The sequence below is a fragment of the Equus quagga genome, chromosome 3, assembly GCF_021613505.1.
Source record: "Equus quagga isolate Etosha38 chromosome 3, UCLA_HA_Equagga_1.0, whole genome shotgun sequence".
Taxonomy (NCBI): domain Eukaryota; kingdom Metazoa; phylum Chordata; class Mammalia; order Perissodactyla; family Equidae; genus Equus; species Equus quagga.
Genome location: NC_060269.1, coordinates 30195106 through 30221988, shown reverse-complemented (window position 1 = coordinate 30221988; position 26883 = coordinate 30195106). Strand labels below are relative to the sequence as shown.

The following is a 26883-nucleotide window of genomic DNA, read 5'->3' as shown; positions in this document are numbered from 1 at the left end:
GACAGGCAAGGATTTAAATGCCATGGTCTGAAGTGAAATCAGTTATTTCTATTTATAACTTACTGGCCAGAATTAGTCACATGGCCATAGCTACCACCAGGAAAGCGCATGATCTTCCCATCTTTCCGTAAAGAGCTGACATATTGGATGAACAATAGTGATGAACATCTCAGATAAATACTACTATTATCCTTATTTTATAAATGAAGGAACTAAGGTTCAGAGGGGTTAAGAGGTTTTCCCAGGTGTGGCCTCCAAGATTTAAAATGAAAGCTGCCTTATTGCCAAGCCGGAGCTTTTAATCTCTACACAGTATGGACTGTGCATCTTCCTATCAGCCTGTCAGTTTTATGTTAAAAACAGCTCACCAACAGGATGCATGCCTGATTCATCTTTGTACCCCAATGCCAGCACAATGCTCTGCATGGAGTGGTGCTACGTAACTACTACATATTAATGAACTTGTTATTCTGTGTCAATTTTCCTACTTTTCCTCAGAACTTAGCATTTCTAGTAGTTAGAAATCGTGGTATCAACTTTGGAATCTTTAACAATATATCAAAATACTCCTTTTCAGACTTCCTCATGTATAACAAAGAAAATCACCTTCCTTACTATACCAAAGTACCACTATGTCAACACCAACCACTGACCACTTTTCTCATTAATGGGCACTGGTTTGCATAATACAGCACAGTAGAAAATGTAGAGAAATTTCATGACACATTGAATGCCTGGTTGCTCGTTACTGACCACAGGCAAGGTATCTGGGCCAGACAAAGATGATACACAGAAAAAGCTGATGATTTCCGGGTGTTTTTCAAAGCCATGGCAATCAAGATGCTGGTGAAGTTCTCATTGAATTCACCTGATTTTAGGAGCAGCTAGACAAATAGAATCCTACTTAAGAAAATCAATAAGAGCAATTTAGATCTCTTTTGTCCTCTGGGTAGGAATGGAATATGTTTCTCCTACGCAACATTCATTACACTGTCCAGGCTCCGCCAACATTTTGTAAGTGCCATCACCACTGCCATTTTGGTCATTCTAACGAAGTTATGCCTGTGCTCGTATCCATAAATCAAAGTTCCCAAAGTGAGACTTGCATAGATGGAGTGGCCCTGTTTTGTGAGCCTGTGGGATGTCTGCCAGGCATTCTAGGCAGTGCATGGGTTTTCCTCATTAGGAACTGTTGGCCCCCAGAAGAAGGCAGAATTCTTTCATTTCTTAGAGTCTATAAAAAATTAAGAAAAATGCTTCCAGAGTAATCTCTACCATAGACAGCTCACTTGCAAGGAAGAGGAACTAAATTACTGTTAATTAAATAATAATTTAGGGAAGATGGACTTACAGGATTCATTTTTTCAGCAAACATTTCTGAGAGCATATCCTATTCCAGGTACTCTTCTAGGTTTTGGAGATAGAAACAATTTGTCTCTGCCCTCCAAGGTGTCACAAACTCACTCGGGACCCAGAACAGTAAACCAGGTGAATACTGAGCCTGTGGGGCTGTGCTCATTGTTTATGGCTGGCATGCATTCTTATTGGTCTGTGCTTGGGCTGTACCAATTATTAAAATACTTTTAATTTCACCCATACAAAACAAAAAAACACCACCACCATGAAACTCTAGCTTCTTATGTGCCAGGTGGTATTCTAAGTGTTTTATGCCTTTGTCCTTTAAAATTGTCATAACAACCCTCTGAAGGGTTATCCCAAACAGTATTGCTTCAGAGGGTTGTCATGACAATTAAAGGACATTGCTGTAAAATACTTACAGAAGAGAAAACTAAGCCACAGGCAAATTAAATTACTTGCCTGAGGTTACAAAGCTAAGAAGCGGTCTTCAGACCCTGAACCCGGAGGCTGCTGCGACACATGTGGGGAAACGCAGTAGGAAGAAAATGAAAAGACACTCTCCTTGGCAGAGTTTGGAGAAAAGGGACGGGATGTTTAGGGAAGAGAAGGGACATCTGAACTGTGACTTCAAACATGAGCAAGATTTGCCAGGACAAAAAAAAAAAAATGTGAGAAGGGTGTTCAGAGTTATGGTGAGAGTGTGGGGTCGACATAGGGGCATAGCAGATAAGGTGAGAAGGGCAAGAATGAAGGGGCCTTCTTTGTGTGCTGTGATCAGGCATTTTGACTTTGTGCTTTAGGCAGTGGGGAGCAGCTGAAGCATTTCCAGTCTGGTGCGATATCGTATTGTGTTTTAGAAAGCCAAGGCAGGAAAGAGAAACCAGACCAAGTCAAGAAGAGCCTTGTAGGGGCCGGCCTCGTGGCCAAGCAGTTAATAAGTTTGCACGCTCCGCTTCTGCGGCCCAGGGTTTCGCCAGTTCGAATCCTGGGCGCAGACATGGCACTGCTCATCAGGCCACGCTGCGGCGGCATCCCACATGCCAGAACTAGAAGGACCCACAACTAAAAATGCACAACTATGTATCGGGGGGCTTTGGGGAGAAAAAGGAAAATTAAAAAAAAAAATTTAAAAAAAGAAGAGCCTTGTGAAAAAAAGTAAATATTACATTTCGGGGCACTTCGTGATACAAATTTGAAAATTTTGTGGAAAGGTGATGGAGCTGCCAACTCAACATTTCCCAGATCTGTTGGGCAGTGGAGAATGGGGGAGTCCAAAGCATTTCGAGGCCAGTGTTATCCTCTACACAAATCAAGCAGGCTGATATCTAAGTATAAGCCTGACGAGGCCAATATTTGAATGCTTTTCCCTTCCGTAGCCAAGTGAATATGCTTAAGGGAGATCACTTTTCCCTTTGGTTTTGCCCGATCCCAACCTCTGTACCTAAGATATTGCCTCCTTGAAGCTGGAGCACAAAAATACATTGGGAAAGAATAAAAATTTGAGTTGCTCCAACTCCTTCCCTCCTTGTCCGTGATAGTTCTGTGAGGGAAGGCAGGGTGGTGGAGTGTAGAATTGGGTAAAAACACTGACTGTAGGACTGGGTTTGAGTCTGAGCTCTGCAGCTTACTAGCTCTTTGGATAATTTCCTTTAATGAGTTTCTGCTTCCTCCTCCATAAAATAGGAATAATAATTCCTACCTCATAGGTTGTGAATTAATAATGCTTATAACAGGCCTGGTACATAGTAGTCATTCAATAACCAGCAGATGTTTATTAATTAAATGAAATTAGTGTTTATTAATTTAAAACACAGTCTTACTTCTTTGATAACTTTGCAAATAAGATTCAGAGGCTCTGAAGAAACATTTCCGCTACCCAACAAAGCACGGGATATATCTTGTTTCAATAGTTAATGTTCCCTGGAAGAATGGCATTCTAGGTCCCTGAGTGACTCACATTCTTTGATAACTGTCTCACCGTGGAGAATGAAACAGCTTGCATTGGTGCCAAAAGGAAAGCCACAGGATCCTAATGTCAATGGCAGGGTGGCAGGATCTGAGAAAGCCTGAAAAAGGGAGTGAGAGGCAAAAGCCAAAATAGCCCCTTCCTCTTCCAGGTAGGAAAAATAATGTCATTTAATTGGGGAAAGAGTCACCCATGTAGATGAAAGGACAACAGAAAACAAGAATCAATAGATACAGAAATGAATTTAACTGGCTTTGTCATTACTGCTAAAAAATGTGAGAATTATTATTTATAATCATCTTGGCAATATTATGCCATTGTCGATGTCATCTTTTGTCGGGTGTTTGAAGAACTCTTCCTAAAATGTTTGCTTCCCCTTGGTGAGTAAGCAAGGAGAAGAGTTTTGTTGACCCTCTGTGGTATTTCCAGCTTGCCAGGCTTGTGAGGAGAGAGATGTTGTTCTCTTGTTCGTCTGGATGTGCTTTCTCATGCAGCCTTTTTTCAAACTCGTGGAGGGACAGTGCTGTGCCGCAAATTGTACAAATGGGATACGTTGAGACTGACTGTGCCTTAGAGATGTTTACTAAACTCCAGATTTTTTCCCTATTCCTTTATTTATTTAGTCTAGTGACTTTTATTTTTCTTTCCATTTGGGAGGAGAAAAATTGTTTCGCAATCCTAATTATAAGGATATAGTCTTCATGTTCGATGATCAGCACAAGAAATATGGTGCTGGAAATAAATCAATGTTAGTTAATCATCAGCATGATCACCCTACATGTCATTTCAACACTTTATTTTTTTTTTGCCCTTAGTTCTTCCTTTGATTTTTTTAAATTTGCAGTTTTTTGCTTTCAACATTAGAAAGGTTATTCTAAAGAGTAGAAATGAGAGTAGTAACATGCATCAAAAAAACCAAGATGCAATACAGTGGTGTTAATAAAATTAGTGGTAGCTTATAATTAAGGAGGGCCAGTGCTTATGTCTTAAACTGTAGGCATTATTTATTCTCTCTCTCTCTCTCTCTTTCTCTCTTTCTCTTTCTCAGTCACACACACACACACACACACACACACACACAGACTCATTCACTTGCAAAGATAAAATTTCACAGATAAAGAACTGAATCTTGGAAAACTGAGACTTGCCTAAGATCAAACAGCTGGAAAACGATGGATCCATGAGTGTGGCCTTTCAGTGGCCTTTACGTTGTCCTTCACAGGGAACGACTGAACTATGGTACTGCCTGGAAGAGAGGGACCTTGTCTTATTCATCTTTGTACCCAGCTCCTAGCACAGAACAGAATGGAACAAGGGGTGACGTAACTAGTGCTTTATTTTAGGAAGATAAATATGGCAAGGATGAGTGGGATGAAAAGAACAGGAAAAGACTGGTAGCTGGAGAGAAGTTAGATGTTATTACAGTAATACAGAAAAAAAATTAACGAGAGTATGAATGAGGGGGTGGCATTGGGAGATGAAAAGAAGCTATGAATGTGAAAGAGACTTAGAAAGAGTGAGTCTGTGGGATTTGACCACGTGCAGGCAGTCAGGGGTATAGGTCATTTGATGACTCTCCATTCATGTAGCTGATATTTCTTGAGCATCATCTGTGTGCCAGGGACTATAGTAGGTGATAGGATACAAACAGTGAATTAGGCAAACAAGGATTTTGCTTTCATGGAGCTTATATTCTAATGGAGGAGGTATCAGTCAGGGTTCTCCAGAGAAACAGAACCAGTGGATATATACATCCCACTATTTATATATATATATATATATATATATATATATATATATATATATATAAGTATATGTATATATTTTTCAAGCCATCAATTTTTCAAGAAATTGGCTTATGTGATTATAGGGGCTGGCAATACTGAAACCTGTAGAGCAGGCTTACAGGCTGGAAACTGAGCAGGAGCTGATGCTGCTGTCTTGAGGTAGAATTTCTTCTTCCTCTGGGAAATCCCTGGTTTGCTCTGAAGGTCTTTCAGCTGATTGGATAAGGCCCATCCAGATTATTTAGGATAATTTCCTTTATTTAAAGTCAACTGATTGTAGATATTAACTACCTCTACAAAATACCCCTAGATTACTGTTTGATTGAATAACTAGGTGCTACAGCCTAGCCAAGTTGACACATAAAATTAACCATCATAGAGGAGATGTCAGAATGACCAGCGCATAGAAATAACTGGGGGTGTTAGTGACTAACCGCTGGCTTCTGTGGGTTGGAGACTCAGGCAAGGCATATCTGCGTGAGTAGATACAGCTGCATCTTACAGATGAGGCAACTGAGACTTGGGGCTATCAGGTGACTTATTTAAGCTAAAACAGCTAATGGTTGGGTCTACTGTCATTCTGACTCCAGCGTATGTGCAGGAAATACAACAGAGGCCTCCCTCCCAGGAACGGTCAAAGGGACCCGAATATTTGACTCCCTTCCCAGGAGGAACACCAGTTGGTGAGCAAGTTCAAATGAGGAACTTGTTTCCTGAGGGTAGAGCCTGAGCATGGGGAGGTCCATGTTGCTTTTGGCAGCGGCAGGAGGTGGCTTCATCCATTGTCAGCCTCTCCTTCACACCGCCTGCTGCCCTGGGACTGGCCTTCTTTCTGCTCAGCTGAGGGCTTTTGTACAAGCCAGTCGTTGTGCCTAGAATACCCTTCTTGTTCTCCTCTCCCCTTCATGTGGATAATGTCTGTGTAGCCCTCAGGCCTTAGTTTTGGCACTTCGTCAGGGAAACCTTCCCTGCGTACCCAAACTAGGATAAATCTGCCAGTTACAAGCCCCCTCAAGCTCCCTGTTCTTCTAACGTGGTACTTAGCACTGTTGACATTAAGTAGTTTATTTATATTATTTTATTAATGTCTACCTCTCCTGTTATACTCCCTAAGGAAGGAGCCAACTCACTATCATGCTCATTCCCAGTGTCGAGCAGGATTCTTTTGGCATATACTACTTGTTGGATGAATGTGTGGATGAAGGAATGAATGAATGCGATATATGCTTTCCAAGCAGTAAATCTGCAGGCTTTCCAAACCATAATCTGGAAACATAACGACACACCCAGGTTTCTCCTCTCCTTTTTCTAATCCCCGATCTGGTCATACCCTGTTTACAGCTAATCCATCCTTAGCACATGAGTTCTTTTCAATTTCAGTTTAAAAGGTGGCACTTCCCGTACCCTTCTCTGATTTGGGGGTCCTTTTTCAGCATTTGAGACTAAAGCCCTCTAAGACAAAGATAACTGTTAGAACAAAAGAAGACGAAAGTGTGAGAGGGGAGTGGAAGTTTTCCAGGAATAGTGCAGGAGTCAGGCATGGATGGAATGTCCTAAAGAAGGCTTCATACTGAAGACAGACAGTTCTCTCTCTTCTTGCCCCAGGCAGGAAATTCTGGCTGCTTCTGCCTGTGGTATGGAGTCTTGTGAGTGAGAAGAAAAGCTTCTGACTCCCTGATACCACTGAAGGGGATCTTGCGAGCCAACTTGAGAGAAAGTTCGGTTAGGAGGCATCCTACACCTTCTAAATGGCCCCCTCCTCCTGCCCCTCAGATGAAGGCTCCTAATGGCTGGCACTTGAGCATGGCAGTAGAGTGGAGCACATCAGAAAAGGATACAGTACCTTTCACTTGGCTTCTGATTTGACAACCTTTCGGCCGTAACAACTTAAATTGTCATTTGTAGTGTTAAATGCTCCCAGGAGTTCTTCTGCCCTTTTGTGTTAGACCCCCAAGTATTAATGGAAATGAGTCTTTACTTTGCAGTTGTCTTCTGACTGTGGGAAAAGACACTTGGGATTTATTTACAAGTAGCTTCTGTCAAGTTATCCTGAAAAGTCTATACAGGTGTCTCTACTTGCATTCTTTCCATTAAACATTCTTCCTATTGGAAAAGAGAAAAATCTCCCAGTTTCTACATTCTCTCCATTTTCTGAAGCTTGGAAGACTCAGTTATGTATCCTATAGGACACTCCTGGGATCCAGACAAATTTTGACATCACCACAGGGTATAACAGGAAGTTGGCCCAGGAGGGTAGGAGATAGAGGTTCAAGTCTCGGCTCTGCCATTGAGCAGTCAAGTGACCTCGGACAAGTCTCTGGGCTGTAGTGGACTAGGTAGTCTCTGCAGTTACCGCCGCTCTAAGATGTATGGTTCTCATTGCAGGCATCTTTTCCACAAGTCCTGTGTTGACCCCTGGCTTCTAGATCATCGCACCTGTCCCATGTGCAAGATGAACATTCTTAAAGCCCTAGGGATCCCGGTAAGCACAGCACAGCCTACAGCATCGTAATGTCTGTCTTTCTGCATTACTCACAAAGGAGGAAGAAAACATCATCCCTGGATTTTCTGTGTCCCCTCAACCCCAAAGCAGTGGTGTCATCTGAAGAGGCCCCAAGAGAACTCCCATGTCTGAAAACACTTCTCCTCTCACTTTTTCTCAACCTGAGAACATCATAACCCTCTCACCATGTCCATTTTATTTGTCTGTGAGTTGACATGCTGCTTATGCAGCTCGTGGGCTTCTCATCTGGGCTGCAGATTGTGAGTACAGGTGGGACCCCAGCAGAGGCCTGACCAACCAGTGGCACATTGATTACCTCTCGTGTCATTACCCCTGTGCTGTCATCAAGGAGATGTGCATGCCACACTTTCTGATGTTGCCCCCAAATCACCGAGCTCTCAGAGGAAAGGAGCTTTTCCCAACAATGGGAGGGAAAGATAGTTGCTGGGAATCTGGCTCAGAGCCTCTGCTGCACTCAGATCTCTGTGGAAAACTTGAGTGAGCGGGAAACCAGAGCCAGAGCCACTTAATTCTAGCGCTTCCATCAAGCTGATACCCTTAGTTATATGTTTTATAAAATTTAGTCTCTTCCCCAGTGCAGAGAGAATCCCACCAGCTGTCTGGCTTGATGCCCCAGGAAGACTTTCCCAGGACCACATCAAGTGAAGCCTACAAACTGGTGGCTGGTGTGACACCAGCTGCTGTGGGGAGGGCAGGAAGTAAGCCAGGCCACTGAATCCAAGGGCTACACAGAGAGATGTGAGAAAAACACAGGCGCTGTCTAAAAGAAGCTAGACAAAGAGGATCCAGAGAGCAGCCTCTCTCCTTCCCCCACCACTTTGTTGCAGCCTCCCTGTTGTCACTCCTCGCTACTAATGGCAGAGAGTAAAGAGAATGTTAATAGTCCCAAGATGTCACTGAAGAAGGAAGGATCAGATCAGATATCAAAGGTTTTCTTTAATGCCAAAAGGCTAATTGTCCTAGGACTATCAGAGTGTTTCTGTTGGAGAGGGCACACCTGAAGCATTATAAGGTCATGCATTGGCTGAATTACCTACCCTTACCAGCTGTCTCCATGCCAGCTGTATGCTGATTTTCACAGTTGATACACAAAACACAGATCAACTGGTGTGACAACGCAGAGCTCTGAGCTAGATTTGAAAGGCAATGCATTAAATTTTCAGACCAGACTTGTAAATGCATGATGCATTCAAGGTGAAAATCAACTGCAGTGAACATGAAACATTAGTAAAGACCCAACATCTCTACCAGATACTGGTGACTTAGGAAATTGAACTCACTGTTTGCACTTTGCACATTTCTGGCTGTAATTGGTTCTTACAAGGGAAAGGGGAAATGTATGTACTTGTGTGCCTGCATGTGTGTATGTGTGTCTTTGGTCTCCAAAATCTTTAAAATACTCAAAAGTAGGCAGTCACATCATCTCACCTAGTTCCTATTGCTCAGGATATTTTCAAAGCTCCTAAGTGTCGATCCCGGTGCTTCTTGGTCAAGACAATGAAATCAAACCACCCCCAGTGGTTAAATTTTGTCCTAATAGCACTTGACTCCAGACTTTCCCTGGGGAGGTATAACTTCTCCAGAAGCTAGTTGTAAATGAGTTGAGAATACAGCTATTAATTGTTTTTAAAATAGAATTATTGGGTGGCCTTTTGATTTATTTCCAAAACTAATAATATTCTGACTTTTAGCAGTGGGGCATTCTGGCCGTGGATTGATGCCTACTATGTCTGGATAAGATTTTATTTAGCACACTTGACTTCCAGAAAAATAAACATCAGTAGCATCTTCTGGATTTTGTCAAGGATTCTTAAGGGCCAGCCAAACAGGAACATGACACACATCCAAGCTCACCCCAGAGAACAGAACGTCCTCTGTAAAGGAGAAGGCATACAGAGGGGGCTACTTCTCACGAAGCACCAAGGCATATGGCTACCCTCCATCCCTTCCTGGGGCTTTTCTGGCTTTGTCCTAGAGTATGATACTCAAGGCTGGATCTGAGAGGAATGGGATGTTCTTCTACTCCATCCTTTGCTGTGGGGTAGCACCATGCCTAAATTACACCAAAGAAATGAAGTCTTCACTCCATTCTTAGAACTTTCCATGTCATTGGACAAGCTCACAGCTTCTCAACTAGAAAACACTTCTCTAGCTAGCTGAGACCTTTTTTGTGTAGCATAAAGAAATTATTTTACAATTTTCCTAAACTCCTTGTATTCCATTTCTTCTTAATCAAAGAAAATTGAAAAGAGCCTGTCAATCTCTCTGATAATTGGTGCCTGTTGGTCCTTATGTGTATATCCCTTACTCACGCTAAGTGCTCAATAAATGTCGGTGGCATTGTAGGCCTTCAGAGGCTGAAGGCTGCAGTCACAGAATCCTATTTATGAAATTCACCCTGACCCTCCTTTGAACAGCGTCCACTCACCAGCGACTTAGTGGTAATCCTGATCCACTAGATTGTCCAAATACAGGTGGTAAGGTTTTTCTGTTTGTTTTTGTTGTTTTTAACTGAGTGTCCTTGTGCTTGCCTGTGCTATAAGGCAAATAAATATAAGTTGAAAGCTAAGAGCTTGGGACGTTTTCATTTTGTAAGTGGATTTCTCTAAAATGAGCTAAAGAATGAGAGCACAACTCACGGATCATGAAATTCCCATTACAGTGGGATCTTTTTTTCATTATATTTTGCCAAGAGAAATAAAATCCTGAACTAAAAGGGGAGAAAAAAGTCCTTTATTGTCAGAAGTGTTTTCATCCCTTTATCTCCATTACAGTGCTTCACCCTGTTTCTCTGCAGTCAAGTCTAGACGTTTCTTTGTAGGATGACAGAACACAGGTTTCAGTGAGTACTCCTATAAGGCACCATGTAACTGGGGCCTTTCATATCCCAGCAAACACCTGCTCCTGTCGCTCTTATCCTAGTATGAATAGGATGATTGTTATTGCATAGAATATCCAGTGTAACTAGTATATTCACAAGTCCCTAACTATTTAGCGGTTGGATTTTTTTGAGGACCTTCCCCATGCTAACTTGAATTTGAATACCTATACTGTGTGCACTTGCAGATGATATTTGACATCTTTTACTAAACATTATGACTATAATTTCTCTTAGAGGTATATAAATTGGGTTTCTTTTCAAAATATTGTTCTATTTGATGAACTATTTAGAGTGGATGTAAACTGTGAGGTTCTGTAAGGATGGTCTATTAAATATCATATCTAAACCAAATTATTCGTTCCTGCTACCATTCACAGTCTCCCTGAGCTAAATAGTTCTTTCTCTTTCCCTCTCTGTTAAAGATAGAATACTGTTCCTACTAGTCTGCAAAGTAAAAGCAAACACCCTGCATCAAAACTAATAAAATACTTTTTTTAAAAAGAAAAGAAAGGAACAATATCAACAAGCAAAGTTAACACTTGGAAAAGTGTCCATCATTAATGCATCTATGATTGCACTCAGATGCTTATGGCTGAAAGAACAAGCAGTACAGTATCCTCATTGTGAAATCTTCCCCCTGATAGCTCACATGCAATTGGTTTTGCTTATAAGCATCTTCACATCGTGTAGAGGAGGGAAAAAAATTATTTTTCCTTCTACTTTCATGGGTTGTCCAGCTGGAGCCCTGTACATTAAACTCATAAAAGACAGATTACCAAAAGAAAATCAAACAGGAGTTTATTAACACATGCATCGCACATATGCATGGGAGCACTTCACAATGAGTAACTCAAAGGAGTGGTCAGAACGTGGGCTTATATAGCATCTTAAGAAAAGACCAATAAAGTTTTAGAGAGTGTCAAGAGAGAAGAAAAGGGCTTGGAGTTCCTAGGGCAGCAAATTATGGGAAGATAAGTGTATGGGGGGAACTAATGGCAGATAAGGGCATCTTAGTAAGGTTTGTTTGCACGGATCCATTTCGGCATCAACTTGCAGTCTCTGGTCATAAAAATGTTCTCCTTTTCCTCGGACAAGCAGTGGGGGAGACCTTTACAAATTTATATCCTGCTTTTAGGCCAATAGAAGAGGGCAGAGAGCATTTCTTTATCTGCTTCTTCTCAGTTGTCTTCAGCTCCAAATAATCCTTATGCCAATGTAGCATATTTTGGGGTGGCATATTCTGCCACCCTTGAATAGCATGCCTTACCTTTGCACAGAACTTGACAGTTTTTAAAGTGTTTTCTCAAATCCTCCCTTAATTGGTCTAGGGAAGATACTAACATTCCTAAGTTTTCAAAGCAGTAAACTGAGACTCAGATAGAAATTTTCATATCAACACTTACTGAGCACCTAATAATTGTCACGTACTATGTGAGGGCTTGGAATTCAAGATCAATAGACTGTAGTTGCTTCACTTTACAACGCTCGTGTCTCACTTATATGTGGGATCTAAAACTGAACTCAGAGAAACAGAGAACAGATTGGTGGTTGCCAGAGGCGGAGGCTGGGGGTGGACAAAATGGGTGAAGGGGGTCAAAAGGTACAAAATTCCAATTATAAGATAAGCAAGTCCTGGGGGTGTAATGTACAGCATGGTAAGTATAGTTAACAATACTGAATTATATATTTGAATTGCCAAGAAATTAGATCTTCAAGTTCTTATCAAGAAAAAAAATTGTAATTATGTTAAGTGATGGATGTTAACTAATGTGCAGTATACACATATATCAAACCATTATGTTGTATACCTTAAATTAATATAATTTTGCATGTCAATTATTTCTCAGTAAAACTGGAAAGAAAAAAAAGCTTGTGGACTAGTAGAGTGAGACAAATAGTAATAACCATAACAGAGCTGGAGAAGCACAAATAAAGTATTAGAGTATCAAAGATGACCACCAGGGAGGGACCGCTACTTAGAAAAGGTGACATCTGGCTTGGGAATTGTGGGGTGCTTACGAGTTCACCAGAGTTGGATTGAGAACCTGGGATGGGAAAGGTGATAGGGATGATTGGGACAAATGTCATCCCGAGCAGGCAAACAGCATAAGCTAAAGCACTAAGATAGGGAATAGATGGTGTATTCTGTGTGTTTCCAAAGGCCGAGGTGAGGCCAAAAGAGTCGGCTGGGGCGAGGCTGTAGAGTGTCAGTTTTGCTATGCTAAGGAGATTGTAATTTGTCCTTTAGGAGAAAAGGAGAATCATACCTGTGTTTTGACAAAAGACTGCTCTGGTGAGAAAGTAGAGAATGGAATATTACGGGGGAAGAAACTGAAGGGAGTCTGGTAATGGGGAGAGAAATGTTAGTAACACATCTGCTCATGTCCAGTATCACAATCAGTAAATTTGGTGGATCGGTCATTCAGTGAATTGACTTTTGACAGCTTGAGTTTCAATGAATTGGCACTCTTCCTATAGAGAAAGAGAAGGCAAAAAGAAGAAGCAATACAGAGAAAAGGAAATGAGCTGAATTTGAGGATTTGTGGGATGATGGAGATTTCCAAATACAGGTGTGGAGCTCAGGAGACTGGTTTAAGAGCAGAAAAGCCAGGACACGAGTCCAGCTCTTTGGATTTCTTGCTTTGCGATCCCAATGAGTCCACGAGTTATAGAGTTTCTCTTTTAGTGAACTTTGAACTTTTTAGCCGTTGTGATGTTAATCAGTGTCAGCCCAAATTCTCTTCATCTAATCCTCCCCATCCTCGTCCTTATCCCTTGGGAGTACAAAACCATGTAGTAATTGTTATCACTCAAGGCAATGTTGATGTTCAGACCCGAGCAAAAATATTCAATATCTATTTTGAGTATTTCTCAAGACCATATCTCTCCACCGCCAACTTTTAAAAATAATTTTTATGAGTTTGGGCAGAGGCATAACAACTAAAAGTCATTTTAAAAGTTGTTTGTGGAAGAGGTATAAATATATTCAGTATCACTTCAAACAGCAGAACTAAGACAAAGAGTAAAACTTGCAAAACTGGCCAACGATAGAATAGTCTACCAAAGCTGGTCAACACAGGCTGCCTTGCAAAGCAAAGAGCTCCCATTTCTATGTTGTTCAAAGGGAGCTGTCAGGGATATCGAAGGGAAAGAGTCTTGCAACGAGTGGATAATTAAACTAGATTGTCTCACCCTAGTTTTATGATTCTAAGCTTTTAATTTAGAGGAGTTGACAACTGTGTGATCAATTGCATGTTAAGTAAATAGGGCTTTCTTCTACAGCTGTTTTTCTGGCTTATGTTTAACAACAACTAAATAGCCTCATTCTGTGCTTGTGTGTATGTGGGTTTGTGTGTATGTGTGTATCTCTGATTAACAGTTCACAATGAGTCAGATTCTATCCACATCTCATGTCATCGCTGTATTTGCAAACAATGCATGGGTCTTTGGGGATAATTATCAGGCTGTCAACTACTTCCTATATGTGGTGTAGACATTATATATAAGGAAGGACTATCATTATAAATAAATGTTATTCCCCTTGAGTAATTATATTAACATTTGTATATTGCTATTCCTGGAATTAAAACTGTGGATTAGATCGAAACAGAACCTTTGGAAAGAAAATTTGGGGAGATGTTTTCATGTTAATTACAGAAACTACATGTGGAATATTTTTAAATAAAGTGGTTCAGAAAGAAAACAGTAAATAACTTGGTTTTCCATCAAGACAAAATATTTAGGCTGTAGACACTTCATCTCTAACTTGATGACATACGCTAAGAATAGATCCTTTTCTACTTCTGACAGCCCAATGCTGACTGCATGGACGACTTGCCCACCGACTTCGAGGGATCTCTGGGAGGTCCACCAACCAACCAGATCACAGGTGCCAGCGACACAACCGTAAATGAAAGTTCGGTCACTTTGGACCCTGCTGTCCGGACTGTGGGAGCCTTGCAGGTGGTCCAGGATACAGATTCCACCCCACAGGAGGGAGAAGTCATCTATACTACCAACAGTAAGTTCTGCTGAGCTTTTAAGTGCCATAGTCCAAAGGGCTGTTGCCTCGTGGCAATTGGAAAAAGACACTTTTCCTCAAGAAGAAAAGAAGTTAAATGAGTCTAACACTGCCAGGCTAAACAGTCATACCTGACAGGCCTTTAGAAGCCCAACTCTTTCCAGAGCCGGCAGGGCAGCCAGCAGACCTGGCTCTGTCTTGCCTGCCCACACAGAGACTGGGGTACACCCGCCACAGCACTGCAGGTACCCCGTGGTACTTGAGGTGGTTAGGGTGGTGGGTTTGGCCTCTGAGAGGGGAGGGCAGCTGAGAAAAGCAACTGCAAGGTATTCTCAGTGGGAGGGGAATAGGGTCCAAAGCCACTCACTGTGCTGTGTGTGTGCCTGCATGTGCATGTGTGTGCGCGCACGCCCTTGAGCCCTCTTGAGTGTGTGCATGGCTGGGTGAGCTGGTCTGGGCTGCATGCAGGAGGGTGCTCTCATTGTTTCTGCAGGTCTCGGCTGTAAATGGCACCCATTTGGATGGGCATCTTTGCAGTACAACCTAAACTCCTGACACTGGCACATTAATATATCTTTTGGGGTTCTCTGCCCTCTCCTGAATAGACTCTAACTAAATACTGTCCTGTTTGATGGTGGTTATAAAAATATTAACATAGCTGTTATTAAATAAACTGATTAATAAATTGTTACTAAAAAAATTTAATAAAAATATTAAAATTGGCATCAAAATTGAAGCTAAATCCTAAAGCATCTTCTCTTCAATCTAATACAGTAGAGATAAAAGCTTCAAAAATTCTAAGAAAATCAGCCTGCAAATTAATTTAGGTTGAAGGTTCAAAGGGTGGGTGGATATTGCAATTTTTAACTAAGGTATATTTTTTCCCTTGATACACATAACCTGTTCACTATAGAAAATTTGGAAATATAGACAAGCAGATTAAACCATTTTGGGGTATTTCCTTTTAAGTTGGCCTCCTTTTTTTTTTTTTTTTTACATATTTGTGATATTTATAGAATTTATAAAATTATTCATGCTGAAATTCAAAGGTATGCGTTTTTCTCATGATGAAACAACAGTCCTCATTGTTGAAAGATTGAAAGATGAAGAAAAGAATTAAAAAATTCAAAAATCGCTCAGTACCCCACTTCTAGAAGTAATCAATCTTAACATGTTGGTATATTTCCTGATAATCCTCTATGATATAGTTGAAACAATACCATAGGGGTTGGAAGTTGAGTATTGCAACAATAGAACTTTCATAGGACCTCGACAAAGTAGCTTCAAGTGGAACTTGCTGGTAAGGTAAGTGTCTGTCAGCGCAAGGTTTATTAGTTTTGGGTAGGTAAGAGTTTTAACTTTGAAAATTTGACTTTCAGAGGCATAAGGACCTCAATATTCAAACTTTGACCGTTAGACTTTAAAAGTCCTTAAAGATAGATTTCCACCCCTTTGTTTTAAAGGTCTAGGGTGGTACTGTCTATGTCTAGTGTTAATATAATGCAAGCCACATATGTAATTTAAAATTTTCTATACCCACACTAAAAAAAAAGTAAATGGGTAAAGTTCATTTTAATAATAGCTTTTGGGGCCTGCTCCGTGGCACAGTGGTTAAGTTCACATGCTCCACCTCAGTGGCCCAGGGTTTGCAGGTTCAGATCCCAGGCGCAGACCTAGCACCACTCGTCAAGCCACGCTGTGGTGGCAGCCCACATAAAATAGAGGAAGACTGGCATGGATATTAGCTCAGTGACAATCTTCTTCAAGCAAAAAGGAGGAAGATTGGCAACAGATGTTAGCTCAAGACCAGTCTTCCTCACCAAGAAAATATATATATGTATCTAAAAATGCAATAGAAAATTATGGTCTGTATCCATATAATTCACAATCCCTAAACTGTTTTTTGCCTAAAATAGACAGAGTGTTTAGGTCATAGCAGGCGTCAAGGGGATGTTTACTGAAGGACTTGAGTGAAAGGGTTCAGTTGGAGCTCAAAGCAGGGGCTTCTGTTTACAACAGAAGGGAAAATGCCAGGTAATTTCAAAAGAAGATATTGCTAAAGATGAAGAGGCGGGAGGCATGAGACCACAGCTATAGTCTGAAGACTGATGGCGTGTATGAATATGGCTAGAGATATCAGTCTCTTAGTACAGAAACTGAATTTTTCTCACAAAATATTTTTCCTAGACCTCTGAATTCTGATTAGCTTTATTTATTGGGATTTAACAGAATATTCCGAACATAATCATTCTGATTAGATGTTAATGGTTTATGCCATTAACCAAATGACTGTAGATGCCTTAAGGGGAAAATTCTCTGCTCTCTACAGGTTTGTAAATTGCCTAGTGCCCTAACTCAAATAATCAATAAATGAACAAATACAGATGCGTGAATAAATAAGAGAAAGATTCAAGTTCTCATCAACATTATTGTAACCAACTCGATGATGCTGTCTAAAAAAATGTGGATGGAGAAATAAGTGTCATTGGGATACAATATTGCTACAAATCACAAATAACCCAGTGGAGGTTGGACCTGACTTTTCTTTACATTATCCTTTCCTGCCTCACATCTCTACAGACCTAGACAATTACTAGAAAATGAGGAAATAATAATAGTTAACCAATACATAGTATCAAGTATATACCAGGCACCTTTTTAAGCCATTTACATATATTAGCTCACAACAACCCTCTGAGGTAAATATTATTTTTATCCTCATTTTACTGATGCAGAAACAGAGGCAGAGAGAGATTAAAGTAACTGACCCAGGGTCTGGCCCAGTGGCACAGTGGTTAAGTTTGCATGTTCCACTTCTTGGCGGCCCAGGGTTCACCAGTTCAGATCCCAGGTGCAGACATGGCACTGCTTGGCAAAAGCCATGCTGTGGTAGGCATCCCACATATAAAGTAGAGGAAGATGGGCATGGTTGTTAGCTCAGCACCAGTCTTCCTCAGCAAAAAGAGAGAGGAGGATTGGCAGTAGTTAGCTCAGGGCTAATCTTCCTCAAAAAAAAAAAGTAACTGACCCAGGGTCATAAGCTAGTGACAGGTGGTGCTGGAATTCAAAGGACCGTCTTTCTCCAGAGCCCCATACTTAGCTTCCTTATGCTCAGAGGATGAACAAGGGGAGAAAATGAACACAGTTGCTCGCTCCCTTCTCATTTCTTTATTTATTCTTTTCTTTCATTTTTTCTAAATCTCTGAAAAATCAAAAATTTGTTCATTCCTATGTGCATTCTCATCTCTACCTCTCTTCTTTCTTTCCCGTCAAATAATGTTGGTGTATGGTTGATCCAATGCACATAAAAGTCATTTCAGCACTCAAGGGGAAGGTGCAGAACAGATTGCCTGTAGAGTGGAGATGGAAAAATCTGGCATTGAAGGATCATCTTCAGCTCCCAGGAGGAAAAAAAAAACGAAAAGCATTTACAAAGCAAAGGAACTCCAAACTTGTTGCAAGTCTGACATTTGGAGAGAAAGACGTTCTTGTCTGCATATCTTTAATGTTTCTGACATTCCACCTTTTATAACCTCGCTTGGCAGTCTCAAATCACACAGTGTTTGCCTTCCACCTCCATGCGAGGGGTCATTTGTAAGAATGTCCAAGTGTCCCTCACAAGTTGTTATCTGCATGCTTGACTGCACCAAAAATACACTTTGTCTCCTGGCTCCCCAAGCCCGGGCTGCAGATGGTTGGATTTGCTTCAGCAGGGAAAAAAGCTCCTCGGGACCAAAGGAAAATACAGCTAAACAAACAGTCTTTTGTGTTCAGAGACTCCAGACAGGAGCTAGAGAAAGAGACAAAAGAAGAAGATTCTGTTACTCCTTCACAAAAACATACAGTGCCACTCTCCATCTTCTCAAGAGGGTCTGAAACCTCCCCTTTCTTTTTGAAGGAAGTTGTTGACACCACCATCCATTTCCTTTGTTGAATCACTACACAAGGCCTCCGGTCCTGCCTCTAGATCATTACCCACTTGCCACCCCTTCCACCTCAAACTAGAAGGAACCAACAGTGGGCCCATAGGGTAGAGGGTGGAGGGATCCGGTGAGCTGGGGGCCGGAAAGGGATGTGGAGATGGATGGAATCATGATATCTCAAATCTGCCCCAATACATTCTGAGGAGCACATGGCATAATGTGTTCGGCCAGGAGATCTGGTCTTCAAACTTGACAGAAGGAAGCGGTACACGTGAATTAGTATGTAGGCTAAAACTTGGCCAGTTGAAGTGAAATGTGGGGTGGGTTTCCTCTGGGAAACTTCCTGTCGACTCTGATCCTTGAGGGAAGTATAGTGCATCTAATGTGTTGAGCAAACATGAGTTTTGATGTATTCAAAATGCATCTTTCTTTTTGCTACACTGCCACAACTGTGTTAAGTGGTTGTAATATTCCCCTGCCCCTGGATGAAAATTCCAGCAGGAGTTTTCTGCTCACACTTAATTAACTGACAGTTCTGAGTCCCGTTAGGTTCCAAACACAGACAAAAGAATTGTTTTTCTGCAGGGCCCTTTCCCTTATAATTCCTGTGACTCAGGACAGAGGGCTCTCTGTCGCTTACACACAAGGCCGCCTGCAGCCCCTGTGCATCCAGCCCTCCACTTGTAGCCTCTGTCGTCTGAAGTGCCCCTACCCTCCAAGAGGTCCTTTTGGATAGGGCCCAAGTTGAGCCCAGTCCTGCTCCTGCTCTCTCTCCCTTGTGGCCACCTCTGGGACACTCACACATCCCCTGCCTTGACAGTCCTTTCCAGTACAGCAGCTGTCTCCAGCCTCTTACCCCTCACAGGCCATCCTTCTCCTATTTCCAGACTCCAGCCAGGCATGAAGGAGACCTGCGTCCACAGTCAGCTGCAGCTTTTCTAAGGCTTGACTTAATTCTCTCCGAGTCCCACCTACAGGAAACACAGTTCGGAATCCCCTTGGGGTTCTCTTGCAGTAACCCCTCACTGGGCGTGGGTGGCAGACCTTCCCCACACTTTTTGCTGTAGGAGTGGCATTCAGCATGACAGTACTGTATCCACGGTCAGTCTCTTTACCAATATCCCCACCTTCCTCTTTCTCCCTTTTATTGTCTCAAAAAGGGTAATAGGGTCAGGAATCACAGAACAGGTTTCCCTTCATAAACATTATATATCCGGCAGTGGGGCGGGAGCAAGAGCAGCGGGTGGAGGTGGGAGATGCCGTCTCATCCTTCTTTGCTGTCCACGTCTCTTCAGTGGAAACTGAGGCAGGAAGAGTCCCATGAGAGTTCCAGAGACTCAGTTCCTGAATGTCTCGATGACCTTCCCCGGAGGCCCACATTCTTAGCTGATATCTCTACTAAACTTTGGTCTTTTTTCAAAGAACTAGAGATAGGTCAACCTTTTTGAGAAAAAATATGCTCATACTCTTCAAAATCCACTCACGAGACAAAAATAATTATTAAAACACAGCTGAAACTGCAGCCCAGAAAAAAGTCCTTTTCAGAAAAAAAGCTGTTAACAGCTATCGCTCCGCTCATCAGGAGCTCTCCAGGGACCCATGCTCTGGACTGATTATGGAACAAACTTCCAAAGCGTTCATTCAGAGACTTGTGTGTAGTGTCTGAAGTGACCCGTTTTCTCTTCTTTGAGGAACTCAGTATAAACCTCTCTGGAGATTCTTCATTCCTAAATCACATTCTCTTAAAATGAGGCCAGAAATGACATCCACTCTTGTAATTTTCAAGTTCTATATTTATTATTTAGGGAGCAACTGATGTGGTCAGAACATTTATATTCAAAAGATTTAAATGCCCCTAGGCCTGCTCCAACCACAACTTGGACATGAAAACAAAAGAGCTTGTATTCAGGACCTTCCCAGGGCACCCGATTTTGAACCTCTGAGTCAAGACAACTGAGAGAAAAAGGGAGAGTTGGCACGAACATCACATTTCTGCTTCAAATGTGCAACGACGCTTTGCTACATCTGCAAAGCAGCAATTTCCAGGTTTTATGTGACTGCAAAATATACTGGTACCTCCAGAAATAAACATATCTAGATAAAGCATTCCACTGTTTATGAGGGAGGACGAGAGTAAGTAGCCACGTCTGCTTTTTTGGCTTGCATCAAAGCCTGAAATGGCAAAGTAGCTACCCTTGACTGTGGATAAATATGCTGGCTGGAACCAGCAGAGAATGATCTCCCTTGGTGCCCATAAGATTCACATTAGCCCTGGAAAGATAATTGCTTTGATTTGTGAGCATATTCCATTGCGGCAGACAACAGAATCAGCCAACCCTTTAAGATTTTAGACCCCACTGTCGTCTCCCCTTCAGGAAATAGTTAAGCCATGGCGGACTACTTCTATACAAAAGGGAGCATTTGCAGATTGTGACACTGCTCCCACAGTCCTTCCCATGCCTCATAATGTGCCAGGTCCCTGGAACAACATCTCTCCCTTGTTTCTGAGCCCTCAGCTCACCAGCTCAGTGATAGCTTCAACAGAGGGACAGCTGTTATGAAGAGCAAAAATCTTTCCCATAAGCACGTGCCTTGAACATCAAGTGACCCAGGTGGCAACTATCCAATCCACAAGCCACCAGGTTTACCATGATAATGCTGCTCCCCAATGAAAAGCCCTTGCCAAACCAACAGAGCCCACTCAGGGCCAGACTCCCAGGGTTTTTTTTCCCTCTCTTGTGCATCTGGTGCCTCTGAAAGGGAGTATTGAGGATCTGCAGATTCACAAACAGCCTGTGAGAAAATTAATCAATTTAGACTACAGATATATTGCTGCTTGGAGCATTCAGCCTGGGCATGACACACACCATCCACTCGGAAGAAACTTGTCTTCCTGAAATGAAGTAACTCAGCCAGCAGACTAAATCCATCCATTGCTGGGAGATTGTCTCAGATGCTCTGAGTTGCTCACAGATAGCACAATCTCCAGTTTGATTAATTCCTCCCAAGGCTGTCTCGCTTTTTGTATGTGTTGAGGCTCAGCAGCTGTTACAAGAGTGAGCTCAGGAAAGGGCTGTTGAGCAGATCTGCATTTTACCAGACATTGTCACACTGAACATGGAGCTCAGCAGGAGGTGACAGCTGATGGCAGGAAGCACAATTGGAGGGTCAGTACTTTTTCAAAGTTTGAGCAGTATCCAGTGTCAATAAGATAATGTTTCTCTTTGCATTTCAGTTCTAAAGCAAATCATAGGGAAGTCCCATCATTCAGAGATTAAGAAAACAGGAACAGCCAAAAATGCCTTTTGGATGACATAAGAATTGGCTCTGAAAATTGAGTGTCTCGGTTCTGTAAGCCAAAATATTTCAGAAATGAAATTCAGTGGTTCAGAGAAAAAGAAAAAAAAAAAACAGCATAACTACCAAAACATTACTGGAGCTACTTGAAGCAAGATGATACAATGGAAACACCACTAGCCAGAGGCAGGAAATTTGGGCCTGAGTCCTGATGTGGCCTCCAATTAGCTGTGTGACCTTGGGCCAGTCACATACCCCTTCTGCACTTTCATTTCCTCAATTGTCAAATAAGGCACTGTACTGGCAGATGATTTCTGAGATCCTTTCCAGTTCCATAACTCTGTGATTAAAGTCAGAGTCCCTCTCTTGGCACCCTTCTCGGTCTCACTGGGAAAGGTACAATCAAGCTCTTGCATCCTCACTTACAAGCCCTCCTTCCTGCCTTTATTCCAGCACCACTAAGCCCACCTAGCAAGGAACTCTGCCCTGAGCTCTCTCCCTACTGCCACATTGTTTGAGACTATAGAGGGTCACAACGAGACTGTAGCATCTGCCCAGCTCCATATAAAATGAATGATTGAGAAGACAGTGGGTGTAGGCAGCTGGAAGAGCAGCACAGCATAGCCCAGATTCCTTCTAGGATTCCGACACACAGTGGACCCTGTCCTCGGAACGTTATGGACTTCTGCTCACAGAGGCTCTTAAAACAGTTCCCACCTGGTTCTGATACTGCCTTTAGTGTCGATTTTAACAATAACTGTGGTGGCAAGTCATGTAAACCAAAATGCTAGGCAGAGCAGCTCTTCTTTATTATGTTTTAATACTGATGCTAGACAATGAGCAAATAATACTAGCAAAAAGCACTGTGTTTCTTCAGTAGATAGTGGTGTAGGTGTGAAGGCTGTGTTTATGTACTTACGTGTATGCGAATACACTTTGCTATTTCGTCCCAAGGTTTATACATACATATGTATGTTGCATTTTTATACTGCTTTTTATTTTTATAGTAAATACCACATATATTGTCTCATTTTCTCAGGGAAGTAGTAAAAAAACAAAACTCTGTGACATTGTTTGGAATTGGTATTACTTCCATTTTACAAGTAAAGGTACTAAGGTACAAGTACCACTTTCAGAGTTGTTGGTCCCAAATTGAAGAAGAAATCCCCTCTCACTGGACCCCAGTTCCGGGATTCACAGTGTATGTGAATCACATATACACACATTTACACTCGGTATACACACATTTTGTATTAGCATCCACCCCCACCCCAGAAAAAGGTGCTTTTTCCTGTAGTGAAAATATTGGCCTTGCACAGAATACTTGACTTCAGAAAATGTGTATAGTACCAAACTTTTAAGACTATTTCCTTTTTGCATGCATGTTTGTATTATACATGCAATATACTAATGCAGAGGCTTACTTTATAAGCTAGTGACTTCAGTTTTTATAGTGAAATTACTCCCCAGTGCTCAAGCCAATAACTTGGGGCTACCCTATATTCACTCCACTCTATTGCCCCCCACAGTAAAGCAGTCACCAACCCGTGTTCATTCTGCCTTTTAAATCTGTCTCCATGTGCCATTTCTCTCTGCCACTGCTATCATTCAAGACCTTATCATCTCCAACCTTGATTTTTGCCATTTCACTCCCTCTGTTTCTAGTCTTACCATCCTCCAGTCTGTCCTCATCTTGCTTCCTGGGTAGTCATCTGTTGAAATCTGATCTTGTCACCATTTTGATCAAAACATTTTTATCACCTCTGAGTTCAGATCTGAAGCTGACTAATCTCAACAAATCATGAAGCATTTGGCCTCTGCATGTCTCTCCCAGATTTTACACCACTCCCACTTGACACTTTACACAGAAGCATTTCTAAGCCACTAGTGGTTCCAGACACACTGTTCCTGACGCCTCTTCCTCCACCTTCCAAGTCATGCGTACCCTTCAAGCACATCTCATCTGCTGTATTCTCTGAGATGTCTTCTGTGCTACTCCAAGCAGAATCTGGTGCCGCTTCACCTACAATTATCTCCTTTCAATTCTGTTACAATTTCTTAAGAAATTGATTATCACCCCACTAAACTTATAGGTCCTTAAAGGGTTTGGACTCTGGCTTTTCATCTTCATGTTCCAAAATCCAGCAGAGTTCGTGGCATACAGTTAGACTCAGTAAACATCAGTTGAATGAATGAATGAACATGCTGAATTTTAAAAGAAACAAACAATAGCAATAGTTAGGAGATGGAAGAGACTGTGTTGCAATATATATTTGCACTTTGTCTGCTAATGAAAAGAATATATATATATTCTTGCATGGATATTCAAACTGAACTGAGGCACCAGTAAATGAGCCTCCCTAGAAGCCAGTTGCTCTGGACAACACTGTGACCCTATTCCCATGTGACAGGAGCACAAAGGCTAGCCTGGTCCCCCATCACGAGGAAAGAGGGAGACTAATGTCTTGTAGAAATGGATTGATGATTTATTATTTATCATTATTGATATTGTGCTCCACAGCAGAAACAGGGGATTAAAAGCAGTGGAGAGAGACGAAGTGGCAGAAACAACAGCAAAGGGAAATGTGATGGGGAAAGACTCTAATGCCTGACTGTGCATCAATTTCTGCAGATGCCCAGGAAATATCATAAAACCAAGAGCCCAGAAACCAGTGCAGCTTAAATGAAGCCCTTCATTTTTGTTTTATACCATCAGCACTATTTTTATTATTTTATATTAACCCATGATGAGTGAAGGTGACCCTACAGAGAGATAATATAGGCTGGGGGAAACTGGCTGACTTTGGCATTGGACGGATCTGGGCTCAAGTTCTGGCTGGACACTGACTTAGTAGCTGTGGCCAACTCACTTAACCTCCCTGGGCCTCGATTTCCTCGTCTTTAAAATTGTCCAAATAAAATCCACCTCACAGGTTTATTGTGAGGGTGAAATCAATTGATGTCTATGCAGCTGCTGGCTCAGTGCCTGGCATTCAATAAATCATGAATGTTACCTCTCTCCCCACTCCACACACCACCTCCCCATGAGAACACACATTGGACTGACACGTCCCAAGTACTCATTGGTGCAACTGAAATGTCTTGATATTGTAAAAATATCTACACAGTCCCCTTCACAGATAGATTCCAAGGCCTGAGAGCTCTAGCTTGTATCCTAAACCATCTGCCTGTGGGGATGAAAACTGACATTACCTTGCTCGTCTTCAATTACCGTAATTACTTTACTTCCTGAGCCAGAACTGCATGCTTGCTTCTAGTTATTTATCTTTTTCACTAATTGATCATTTGAGTGCTACTGAGTTATAAACTGCACTCTTTATTACCATGATCTCATATAAAATAATGACTGTCCTTATAACACCATTTACAGAGAAACCTCTCAGGTTAGCAGCATCACTACTAGGCAGCCCATCCATCAGTCAACAACCCATTAGTGTCAGTTCCTAGAAAGTCGTAATTATGTGTTTCTACACGTGGCTCTGTACTGGTTATACTCCACAGACGGTGGCCTTACCAATAATCTTAGCGTTTTGAGTTTACAGACCTCCAGACGAATATCTGTGGAAAAATTACTCATTTCAAATTTACTAAGTCTTGATGTTCTTTTTGTGTTTGTAAGTTAAACCTCAGGGAACAGTTTGGAGCAAAAATTTTAAGAGTACCCATTGATAGAAACCTCCAAGTTTGTGGCAATTCAGTCTCACATCCCCAAAGAGAAAATCTGCTAGGAGACCTTTTAAAATACAGATGTACCTAACTTACCACTTATGTGGTGGTCCTTACTGCACTTCCTTCCGCCCTTTGGGGGAAGAATTTGCAGGGAAACTTCTGGAGAAAAGAAAATATATTGTGGTTAAGTGATTTAGCCAAACTCTCCCTCATGGTTCCATCTGGGACACAGCTGTGGTGATTACCAGTCAGGTCACATTCCACTTGGTCTGGGTAAGTCTGAGAATGCCAGAATGATAGGAAGACGGTCCTTCCTCCTCCTTCTGGAGGCTTCCTGTGGAGCGCACACCAGCACACCAGGCTGAGCATCAAGCCTTGTTCCCTACAAGCACACATGCATGCATACACGCACACACATCCACACACGTGCCTACACTCTCACATGTACACATCCATGTCCATGCACACACCACCACCAATGCCCAGGGCCTTGGCTCATCAGCCAAAACCACTAGGAATTAAATCTCTAGGAATTCCCAGGAATTGTTCTAGGCAGAGGTAGCAAACTGATGTCACATGTGACTCCTTCTGCCTGCAGATGAGTTGGGTTTGGCCCTGAGAATGCTTCTGAATACATTCAACTAGTAGCCAACACTTAAATATGGTAAAGTTTTACATACAAATCTGAATTTCTAGCTAGAAAAAGTTGCAAGAAGCAGCAATCCTGGGCCTCTTTCCCTTCATGGCGGCAGTGGGCAGGACCTGAGTCGTGGCAGCCCATTGAGCCAAGGCATGTCCTCTGCAGTTCACAGCTCCGTGACCCCAAAGCTAGGGACAGTTTCAGGGCAGCAGTACTTCCTCCACATGCACTGGGGTCTAAGGGAAGATCACTGTTTCAAATTTCCTGTTAGGTCTTATGAAAATAATCCCTATTGGTAAAATCATGCAGTGCCACTGTATGTGTGTGTGTGCCTGTTAAGTGACAGCATCCACAATTAATACTCCCACCCGTAACTAATGTTCACAGCAGGAAGGAACAACGAGTAGATTTACGGACTAAAGTTCCATCAAAATTTTTTTGTCAAATCATTCACATATATAAATAAAGACTTATGCCTTCATCAGAGCTGTCAGCACAAGAAAGTATTGGCTGCACTTAAACTCCTGCTGTGCGACCAGAACGGTGGACTGTATTTTTTAAGGAAAAATAATACCATAATAATACTGCAACTGTTATTTAAATAAGAAGTTAATTAGAAAATTGGATTTGGAAATCAAAGTTCAAGCGGGAACACAGTGGACTAAAAAAGCATGTCTTCCCTGTTATGCAGTTGAGGAAGATTCTTGCAGTTGGATAAGTAAACACATACATGTGTGTACACACAGGCATGCATATGTGGAAGCGTGTGTGTGCACGTGTGCCAAGAACACTGCA

General features: G+C 41.9%; 1 protein-coding gene across 1 annotated transcript in view; it reads left to right on the top strand.

The window, feature by feature from the left end:
- RNF150 (ring finger protein 150) overlaps positions 1-26883 on the top strand; it is a 236063-nt gene that overhangs the window by 177429 nt on the left and 31751 nt on the right. The window contains exons 5-6 of the mRNA XM_046657345.1: positions 7498-7594; positions 14328-14538. Of these exons, the coding sequence (XP_046513301.1) occupies positions 7498-7594; positions 14328-14538 (308 nt within the window). The remainder of the gene's footprint in view (positions 1-7497; positions 7595-14327; positions 14539-26883) is intronic.